Below are 11,523 nucleotides of genomic sequence, written 5' to 3' on the forward strand. Positions count from 1 at the left end.
CCGTAAGGCTCAAAACACACTTAATGTCTAACCAAACACATCAATACATACATGACCAAAACTTATCATATATATCATGTAATTATAATTACAATTGCACCGTTTATTGGAAATATATAAAATATGTGTACCTTTAAACGCGTATCATAAAGAAAAATAAAAACCTAGATGATGCATTTAGTTGAACAAATACAGCTATATATAAAAATGAATGTTGTCCAGACATAACAACAACAACAATCTCAGCCCAAATACAATAACATTAATTATTATTAACTTAATTCTTAACACATTTGATAATCAGTGTTTTGTTGAGGATGCATGATCCAATTACATGTTTGACGAAAAAGTGGCCTTACTATGTTGTCAATGCGAATATTTGTAAAATTCTTTCCTGCCTCCCATGTAGTGATACTTTTCAGAGCCAAAATAAAACTTGGCATTATTCAAAGTAATCAAACTGTGTTACCAAATGTATGTTTCCATATAAAGTTGCGACATCGAGTTCAGCAGACCCATGCACTGACACCTCGACACAAAAACTGGGTTCGATTCGGCAGAGGCTTGTCGGATATCAACTAGCAGCCGACGAAGATGCAATTTGCGATATTTATATACAAGTGGGCTGGTACTTCACCGATACGTTCGTCTTAGCCTCTACAAATCAGCGTTGTGGAACACTACGAAATTGGTATCGCAGAGGTGAGTAAAAGTGTGTTTAATATTAAGGTTGTTTTTCTATAAAGTCTAGTGGCGTAGATCTGACATACAACAACCACATACGATTATTGCTTCGTGTTGCGTTACCACTCAGGTGTCGTTTTTATTATAGTTTACCGTTTTAGCTTCCGAAATTATGTTAACGTGAGTCACTGACTAAAATGCTTAAAAATCTGGCATGAAAATGCATATACCAAAACCAGGATTCTAGTCTGAAAAAAATAAGTTATTTAAAACATTTAATTGCTATAATTAACACAGCAAGACTAATTGCTATCATTTGTTTCACGAACGGTACGTGGTTAAGGCGACGGTTTTTGCGAACCTTCAACAAAAAGAAAAAACAGGCAAATATCAGTTGTAACAGTAATAAAAACGTGTTATTATTTACTAGAAACGTTTTGTTATAAATGTCGCGTTAATCGAAAAATTAAACAAAAAATAGGTGATTTAGTGCAATCTCAACAAATATCATTTGTATCAGATACAATAATGAATAATCATTATTATTTCATTGCATATGTAATTCCTTACTTGGCAATCAGTTGACACGATATTTATTCCAAAGATTTGTTTTGACAACAAGACGTTAACATGATATATGTCATTGTATTTCGATTATCACAAGCATGTTAATGCTACCTTACAGGCCTCCTGCAAACTGTTTTTGCTAATTTGCAGCAAAGTTGCCGCAAACATCCTTTCTTGCAAACTTTTACCATGCAAACTTCATTTGCATATGGATTTGCAGCAACTTTGCCGCAAACTTAATTTACATGGGAAAAGTTTGCTGCTAATTTGCCGCAAAGTTCTTGCCATGTTCCTGCAAACTTCATTTGCATATGGGAGTTTGCGGTAACTTTGCTGCAAAGTTCTTGCAAAGTTGCAGCAGAGTTGTCGCAAAGTTCTTGCAAAGTTTCCGCAAGGTTCTTGCAAAGTTGCCTCTAAGTTCTTGCAAAGTTGTCACATGGTGAATGTTATGTAAATGAAATTGCAAGCATACAAATATAAAGCTTTCTTTTGTAAATGTTAGAAATGTCATATGAATGCTTCACCAAACATAAAACTAAAACAGAAAAGTTTTATATTTGATTGACTATTGTATAATTTTGAGTAAGTTACAAACTATTTTATATTAGGTTTTTGCTTTACACCTTTTAAGAGAAAGCAATAGCTTTCTTATTTATGTAAGTGAAAAAAAAGCTCAACATTTCGTGGTAGAGTAGTTATTCATAAATAAATATAATTATTGGTGACATTACCATTTCATATGGTCACTGATTAAGCAATTGATTGTTACAACTATGTTGGTTTTGTAAGATACAGATACCTTTAACTGACTTAATATGTCGTTTATGTGACCTACTGCAAAGATCGATTATTTGTTTCATCATTTATTTTAAATGTAAATCACCTACACAAACAGGTATTTGAAACTCTTTAAAAATATAATTAAATTAAACTTAACATCATAAGAAAAACAATACAAACCTGTTTAATAGTTCAAAGCATTTCAAAAAGGGCCACTTCATAACTCACTGAATTCCTCCTTTAGACTTGTTGACACACAAAATGTTGATTTCCACATTCTACTTAATTGTTTAAGAATGTTCATCAAAGTCAGTATTTCATGATATTGTTAAAACTTAAACTTTAAAAATCCAAACATTGGTTTCAAACTACATTTCAAACCAGTAACAGGTCCTGCGTGGATCTATACATGTTTACACATTCAAATTGGGCTCACATTCTGCAAGAACCAATCAGAAGAGATCTCTGTCAGAAAAAGAATGTTTGCTGCAACTTTGCGGCAACTTTGCGGCAAACTTTGCGGCAAACTTTTTTGTTTTTGAGAGGGTTTTCAAGAAAAAGGTGCAGCTATTGTCTTCAATCTGCCATCTGAGTCAGCGTGAATTGTTAAGATTCTTGGCTAAAGAGGAAACTTGTAAATCTGGGATAACGATAGAAAATGGCAGTATTATATACTACTAGCTATACTATAATGCTAGTATATTATTTACTGTTACAGGTTGAAATATACAGTGGCACGTGTGAGGTCAAAATTTAGATAAATTTAAGTTTTCTTGAAGTCAATTTTGTATTAAAAACTATCCACTTCAAACTTGGAAACAGGACATCTGTCCACTCCATAGTGACAAGGCTGGTAACCCTGTGACCTGTATTCATAAAGTTATCTACCCTAGTTTTGACTTAGTGCATAACTATAATGACCATTTTCAACTTGGTCAATATGCTTCAACCTTCTGATACTTTGTTCGTCCTTTTATTTTATCTCGATATCTCTTCATTCCAAAATTTCGTTTGCAAAACCATTCTTACACCCGGTCGTTTCCATGCTCTTTTTCGGCGTAAGCTGTATTACGCCAGCTTTTCACCTTGACTTGACCTTTGTAAGTGTCCAATAATACTCAAATAAAATTTCCCGCGGCTAGGTACGAATGAATACACTTCATTTATTCCATTGGCTGATTTGAGTATAACACCAGAACATTGGAAACATATCCGCGTCTTTGTAACACTGTTTTACTGCATGAAACAATTTTATCTCTAATGAAAAGGCTCAATATATAGAACAGTTTTACAATCAATTTTCGACATAAATACAGTTTGTGCGTTCACCTTTTATTTTCAGAGAATTACCATCACAAAAGCGTTTATACTAAAGGCTATGTTGTCATATTTAGTACTTACTTGCATTGCATTTCAACTCGCGAGGTTTCGGGTCAATTCGCGGCCATTTGTGAAAGTCAGAGTTTATATACAGTTCATCACCGGAGTTCGCAGAAGGGGTTGCGATCATTGTGTTACACCGGTCTTACTGACAATAACGTAGTGACTGTAATGCATTGCATTCCAATCCGCAAGGTATCAAGGTCAGTTTGCGGTCAGTTGCAGAAATCTTTATATAAACGCCGTCTCGTAAACTTTGTGCACTTCAAGTCTGTTTTGATCAGAAAGATACTAAATAAAGATATTCGGCGATATTATTGTGGTATGTCAATCATCGATTTTTGATATGGTTTCAACATTTGCATGATAAGGACCAATTTTGATAAAATTAATTAGAAATATTTATCCATTTAGACCAGTTTATTAAGCTTGAGCACAATAATTCACTATACTATAATTATGCAATTAAATAAGATTCGAGTATTGCCGGCTGACCTATATGCACTCGTTTATTTTCATGTTTCTTGTGTTTTTCTATTCTGTAAATATAGATATCTGAGTAATAATATCACATAAAGCAAAATAAGCCACGAAATCTGGCGCAACACCCCGTAATTGATTTGCTTATAATGTAGCTAAGAACTGCGCAGAAAAAAGGCATCCGCTACTTTTTATCTCATAGGGATAACTTTTGATCGTTCATAAACATCGACCACAATCAACGCCGTATATCTTTTTTAAAGATATTTCTTGTTACAGTAATAATCCGATTTTGTTCAAGTGCTATATATAGCACCCCTTAATGGTAGACTCTCGTCCTGTTGTTCCGCCTCAATAATTTTCAGAGAGTTATTGAGCTTCGTGTTAACATTTTCTTTCTATTGATCGACATTTTCTGATACTGTGTAATCTGGAATAATGGAAATGCTCTTAGTGCCGTGCAAATTAATGTTGCTTGATTTATCTGTTTAAATATTAATTTGTTTAATTGTTAGATGTCCTGCATAAATGATCCTAATACGAATAAGCATGTATGCAGCTTACCAATAGATTGGACAAGTGAATATAATCATGGCATGCCGCCCAAATGTTAGTTCAGTGTCATTGTCCCGATCAGTTGATCTTTCTTAGCCAATTTCTTGCTCCCTGCTTTCAAATAATAACCATATGGCAAAAGTTCACTGATATTTGTGTTTGCAATTAGATAACGACAGTTTACCGAAAAACATCAACGAACAAAGAAATATCGTCTTGTGCAGAAATGGACCAAGTAATGTGTGTGATAAATTAAGCTCTGCGAACGTTATCAAATGTGCTGAAGACAAGTATGTGTTTTATCTCATCCCGGTATCAAGTTGCATAGAGGCGTACTGCTTAGGTAAGACAATATTTCCACGTGTCAGTTTTATTGCATTATTTTTTGTAGGTACTGTGTATGTTCATGTATTTTTGTCATTTGGTCAACTATGCTGTTATAGTAGTATCTTATTTGTTTAGCAACATGTACGTTATGCTCAAGCCATTGGACCCTTGTATATAAACAAGATGATTTTCTAAATCACAAATTAAATAAAAATAGAATTATATAACCTTAAACTTAACAATAAAATAATTGTTCATCCTCAGCACTAATGTTGGATATATTTATACGAGTCACTATTTGTATGTGCCGTATAGCGTCTATGAGGACAGATAATTGTTTAGTGTTAAAGGTTATTATTGAATAATAATTGCAAACGATATTGAAATAAAATCTGTACATTAAAGTGTATCGCTGTATATATTGTATTGAGTATATATCTGTTGTGTCATTTTAGAGAGAAATTCGAACGGCTCGCCTCCAGGTGGTATGTTGTGATAATTGTTCTGTGTGTCTTGCCCCACAATGTAAGACAATAACAACACTTTTTTCTCACGTCCTTTTTGTGCTTGTGTATTCTTTTTCAATCCATATATCATTTTTATTAATAAATCCGAGTGTAATCAACTAATGACTGCAACTTCAATCCTCGCTCTGAGCCCCTACATATGGATTATGCGATATAATAAACTGCAAGGTACCGTCAAATATTGACCATTTGCACGTTCAGCATTCACTTTAAGTACTAAGTTATTCGAAGTTGTTTGAAATATATAACTCTTTTCACGACTCGACAACCCTGTTTTCATTTTAGGAACAACACCAGATATATCTGAGCTAAAACTTAGTATAAATGTTAACGTGGCACGACCGAATGGTGAAAATGAGCTACAGTTCTACTGTGACTTTACACCGCGTGCAAACACAAATTACTATTACAAAGTAGTATGGGCACTCTCGCACGGTTCAAGTTGGGTCCACCAACTCCATCAATCAGAACCAGTACAATATTTAAGTCAGGGCAATTTTAGCCAAAACACTATGATGACAGAGCGACATTTAAAGGCACCAACATATTTTGGATTGGGTGTAACGGTGAGTGGTTTCATAGTAATCAGAATACATTCACGACTTGTTATTCAAACAATCGACAGTAAAGCAAATACATTTTGTAATTCCGATCGAATTTATTTATTTATTTTTGTTCTGTTGCACTTATTTACAGATTGCTTGTTCTATAACTGCTAGTATCGACCCCGCTACCCCAGAAAGCGCCCCCGTCATTAGCCCGGAAAGGTTCTGTGGCATAAGAGTACGTATGCTATTATGTCTATGTATATATTTGAATAACGTGTTGTGTATCTTAAAGTGTCATGTTATATTTCCCTAATGGTTTTATGCTACACCTAACTATTTAATGTTACAGGCTTTAAACAGATCAAGCCATGTGGCCATTCATAACGACAAAGGCGCTGAAATATATTACGAGCTTACAATTCCGTTTGGGTGTGAACAGGGCTTTGAAAGCGACTCATTTTGCTACTTGGATGTAATACTGTTTATCCCACAATCCACTACAAACTGTAATAAACCAGATGCAATACAACGCAACAGTGAGACAAACTCATGCGGTCTACGATTTTACCGGTCTGATATCGGAAAACCAAAGAAACTATTCGTCCAAGCTAAGTTCCCACATCCAAACGCTTACTTAAGTCAGCAAATGATACTTACCTTGACTACCGTTAACAATTTAGCTCATCCATTTTTCAATGGCTACGCCGTGGATAAAGTACAGGTATTATTCAACATATGTTATCGTTTTGTTTATTTAAACAACGCTGAAAACGACATTTAAACTGCTTATGAATATATACTATTTTGTACACATACCAATGTTTTCTCTATACACTGACCCTTCTAAAATGATACAAATGCCGGCTATGTTCACAGGTCACTGTGTCGACAGACCAAGCTGTCATAAATAACAAAGGTTGCTACGCAGTATGTGACCCGCATATGATGTCGTTCGACGGACTGTGAGTATAGTTATAATATGAAGAATAACACATTGCTCCGGTATATCCATATGAAGATAACAAATTTGTCGAATCCATACCACCGATCAGGTGCTCGAAAAAAGTTATTAGAATTGTTTGAACGAGTCAGATTAATACTAGATTTAAATATAGTCATTCGTCTTAACTGTCACAATGGTTTGTCTTTGTCTGTTTTATATGCGTTATGTGTCTTCGTATAAGTATGCCTTATACCTTCAATACATCGGAAATCGCTAATCACTTAACATACCCGATCTCCTTATGCACAGTTCTACAATTGTATGAAAATTATCTCGTCTTTATAATGCGATACACGTATTTCTATCTCGTTTGATTTATATTCTGCTAAATGTTATCAAAGTATTTCCGCGACATAACGTAGTATTTTGTTAAGTCAACTGGATACAGTCATTGTATTTTTTATTGACAGTTGATTGTTAAAATATAATGTCATAAATAGCAGCAAAGTCATATATTCAGCTGTCATTCACTGAAAACATAGCCGGATAATAAGAAAACAATGTTTATTCAAACATATGTTACTCCGGTAAGTTCTCTCAAAACATGTGTAAAACACTTGAATAATTGCATGCACACATTTATTATTGTCATTTTCAGAGACAATGTAAAACGAAATATTATACGACTAATTGCGACTAATTAAACGACGCATTGAGGCACTTTAAACTATTTTGACGAGTGGATGGACAGAAGTGAAAATATATGATGTTACGTTAAACCACATTATGATATGAACATATCATTTTATACTGGGATCAAATTGTATTTGTATTTCTTGCAATTGGAAGATATATTTGAAAAAATGTGATTGAGCTTGATATTATGTTTTCCTGCATAGTTATATGCATTATTTAGTCCAATATCTGAAAAATATTGCGTTTGAAAGTGCAGTCGGCCATCTGTTAATGTATAGTTATAAGTTTTCAAAAGGTCATATTATTGTAAAGATGTTCGTGGTATGACATGGTACCAAAGCTCTTTCTAAAATAACATACATATCTTAATGTGTTCACTTAAACAACATAATTACATTTCCTGATATCAAAACTCGATACAAAAAAGCGGTCCGTGATTTCTTTGGTTGACAGAAATAGTTTGGTTGCGTGAAAAACAGCATGAATAACTCGAAATGTATCACAATGTAAAAAACCTCTAAAAATCTATCAGAAAAAAACGTCTGAACAAAAAAAATGTAAGAGTTATTTTCTTCACTTGTTAAGTAGACATATTGGAGTATTATTTATTTAAACGAATTCATTGTTTGAAAGGAATGTATTAACAATGTGTCTTGATTTTCAATAATTTACAGGTTATTTAAAATACTCGACATCTTGATGTCAGCTCGTGTTAACATTTAATATACTACAATCGCATTCAAAACATCCGGTTAAATGTCCCAATCGTTTAAATACTGTTATTCAAGTGGTTTTTTATATTTCATGTTTGCAACCAGTGGATATGAGCATCACTTGACCGGGACGTTTGATATGTACATTCATCAAAACAATAACCAAAAAGTATGATCTTTATACTTACGATGCTTTATGTTTAAAATTATCGACAGTTCCGTTTGTGCAAATAGAGTTACGACTTATTTTTTTACACAGATGTTGTTGATATAAACATTTTTGCTCGCATCAAATGTGATGATATTACGTTCGTCGAAAATATGACGGCGGCAAGAACGTATATTTAAAAGCCCATAGATACTAAAAATTAACGAATATCCGGTACAATATATAAAAAAATACAGTTAACACATAAAAATTCAATCTTCCGTATAACAATAGCCAAAATTACAGCGCTAGATGTGGTCTGGTAACATATATTTAACGCGATGCAAAATGTTCGTGGTTTTTTTGTCTGTGTATCACAATATATTCAAAGTGAATTTCCGGCTACAATATCGGAACATTTACGCGCAAACGCGAGCTTGGATTCGAGCAGCTTCGGAAGCAAGACGTAGTTCTCTTGAAAACGTCGTTCTTCCGACGCTTCTCGAAGCCAGTTACGCGTTCGCTCGTAAATGTTCGGATATCGTGGTGGGAAATTAACAGGTAATATATTGTTCGCACAAAAAAATGAGCATTTTGTATCTCGTTAAATTTGTGTTACCATAGCGATAAATCTAGCGATACAATTGTAGCTATTGCTTTAAGGAACACTGTTTTTTATGGGGTAACTTATTTTACAAGATATTTTGCAAAATATACGTTGAATTTGAGTATTAATGTTACTTGAAATGTAGTTACAATTCTAATTACCAACCATAATGTATTATTATCATTTATTATGACTACCACTCAAAAACAATAGTAAGTTAATAAGTCACGTTGGTTGTGCGCAGATACAGATTATGACACAACCTTGTTTCAACAATGGACAGACACCACACTGTGTGTGTGGAGTTGCTGTCCAGGCCGGAAGTGACGTTGTCGTTATAAGCACTTGTGCAAGGGTGCTTGACATCAGGTTTATACAGTGCGGTGATGGAATTCTCCGGGAGAAAGTAAATGAAGTTTCAAAGACGAAATACCGTGTAAGAAATATTTAATATGTATTAATTGAGTGTTAAAAGGGCAATTAAATGCACACCAATGTCTTAAATATTGATATCCAATATTTAATTCCGTCGTATTATCTGTTGTATGTTTTCCCCTCTCTGGTTTGTTCAATAAAAGTTATGTAAAACTGTGCTTTAAAAACATACATGTTAACAATTAAATGTTTATTTTAAGGTTACTTTACCGAGTGGAAGCTACGTCGATATAAGCCTTGTTTATGAAGGCTTTTTAATGAACGTGCACGTAACTCCATCAGTAGCTGACTTTAATAAAACTTCAGGCTTATGTGGTTCGTTTGATGGAAACATAAACAACGATCGGCTCAAAAGACCGGGTTCTACTGATAATGACCCAAACAGAAGCTGGATGTACGTATAGTAATACCATGTTTCATCCAACGACTTTACTGTAACGAATGTTCCCTATCATCATTTCATATTATATGCATCGGAACTCTATGAGGGAATATCTGTTAATATTCCCTTATTTCGTTGCAAAATGAGAAAAAAACTGGGGGGTTTCTCACTTTTATTGCATATAAATTTAATCTTGAACAAAAATGCATGAACACAAATTATCAAAAGTAAACAATTTAAATGCAAAAAAGTCGCATTTAACATCCTAAGGTAAAATTTGTTTGTAAAATTATGCACATTTTTAGAGAGAGAACGTCAGTTTTTTCGCATTAAAAATTAACATTTGTGATACTTCGTATTAATACAAACTATTATAAATGTCTTCAGTGCATGTATTAATACGAACATTTTCAGTCATAAAAAGTCATTTTTTTTGGAATTGAAAATTAACATTTTTGATACTTCGTATTAATACGAACTATTATTAACTGCCAACATTGTTCGTATATTACGAACATTTTCACGAACAAAAAAATATTATAAATTCAATTGGCTGCTGATAGTTGACTATTTCACTTTCTAGGGTCCAAGCAAAAGATAATCTTTTCAACGAAAATGTCGTTTTGTCGCATTGGGAAGATCAGTATCGTTTCTGTACATGTGACAGCAAATCTGTTAAACCCACATATACTGCTACTTGCGATGTTGAGACAAAGAAAATATGCGATGTGAAACCAGTATTTAAAGACAGGTGTGTGGACAAAAAACGCAGGAAAAGGAGATCAGGAAATGGCAAATATAAACCGACAGACGAGGGTGATTTCCATCAAACTGTCAAACTCGCTTTTGTATCAAAATACCGGGACCATTTTAACCAACGACAGGTAATATTCTCTTTATTAAAGCTATCTATGAAATTAAATATTATCCTTCGAGAACTGTCTACTAGTGGGTGCCATCTTTCAATGTTATCACAAACATTCCATATAAATGCTCTTTTGCTTCTTATGTTGGCTTAAGTGTTGACCAATACTTTCGCACGACATATTTTGCGTAGAAGATCAATAATGGCCTTCATTATGATTGTATGGTAAGACTCTTTTAAAGGGATCTTTTCACGCTTTGGTAAATTGACAAAATTGAAAAAAGTTGTTTCAGATTCGCAAATTTTCGTTTTAGTTATGATATTTGTGAGGAAACAGTAATACTGAACATTTACCATGGTCTAATATAGCCATTATATGCATCTTTTGACAATTTTAAAACCTAAAAATTATAAAGCGTTGCAACGCGAAACGATTGAATAATTGGGAGAGTTCTGTTTTTGTCGTTAAATTTTGTGAAACTACGAAGATTGCTTATTTAAGGTATAAAATACATCAAGTATGTGTACTCGGCGGAATAGCTCAGTAGGCTAAAGCGTTTTTACTTCAGGACTCTGGCAGGACTCCAGGGGTCACTGGTTCGAAACCTGCTCCGGGCAATGTTCTTTTCCTTTTTTTAATTTTATTCTTGATTTTTTACTGGAGCTTTTACGATCCAATGTTTACAATTATCAATATAAAGCATTTAATGAATAAGTTAAAAAATGCCAAAATCTGTGAAAAGGCCCCTTTAACAAAGTATGATCTTATGGTCAATATATACATCAATTTTGATATGTTATTTAAAGATTAAGTAAGACTTTTGGCGTTTGGTAAATTATGCATAAATACATGACATAAAATGTAAACCACTACGTATTTTCTTCA

The 11,523-nt window shown here is 33.6% G+C and overlaps 1 protein-coding gene across 1 annotated transcript in view; it reads left to right on the plus strand.

Annotated features, from left to right (window-relative positions):
* The first annotated feature begins 498 nt into the window (after nucleotides 1-498).
* Nucleotides 499-11,523, plus strand: part of LOC127836318 (von Willebrand factor D and EGF domain-containing protein-like) — a 25,645-nt gene continuing 14,620 nt past the window's right edge. Inside the window, exons 1-11 of the mRNA XM_052362842.1 lie at nucleotides 499-702; nucleotides 4,616-4,789; nucleotides 5,229-5,258; nucleotides 5,586-5,866; nucleotides 5,997-6,083; nucleotides 6,198-6,569; nucleotides 6,725-6,810; nucleotides 8,306-8,369; nucleotides 9,200-9,391; nucleotides 9,591-9,784; nucleotides 10,356-10,656. Coding sequence (XP_052218802.1) covers nucleotides 5,813-5,866; nucleotides 5,997-6,083; nucleotides 6,198-6,569; nucleotides 6,725-6,810; nucleotides 8,306-8,369; nucleotides 9,200-9,391; nucleotides 9,591-9,784; nucleotides 10,356-10,656 — 1,350 coding nt within the window. The 5' untranslated portion in view covers nucleotides 499-702; nucleotides 4,616-4,789; nucleotides 5,229-5,258; nucleotides 5,586-5,812. The remainder of the gene's footprint in view (nucleotides 703-4,615; nucleotides 4,790-5,228; nucleotides 5,259-5,585; nucleotides 5,867-5,996; nucleotides 6,084-6,197; nucleotides 6,570-6,724; nucleotides 6,811-8,305; nucleotides 8,370-9,199; nucleotides 9,392-9,590; nucleotides 9,785-10,355; nucleotides 10,657-11,523) is intronic.

The sequence above is a fragment of the Dreissena polymorpha genome, chromosome 6 (assembly GCF_020536995.1).
Source record: "Dreissena polymorpha isolate Duluth1 chromosome 6, UMN_Dpol_1.0, whole genome shotgun sequence".
Classification (NCBI taxonomy): Eukaryota; Metazoa; Mollusca; class Bivalvia; order Myida; family Dreissenidae; genus Dreissena; species Dreissena polymorpha.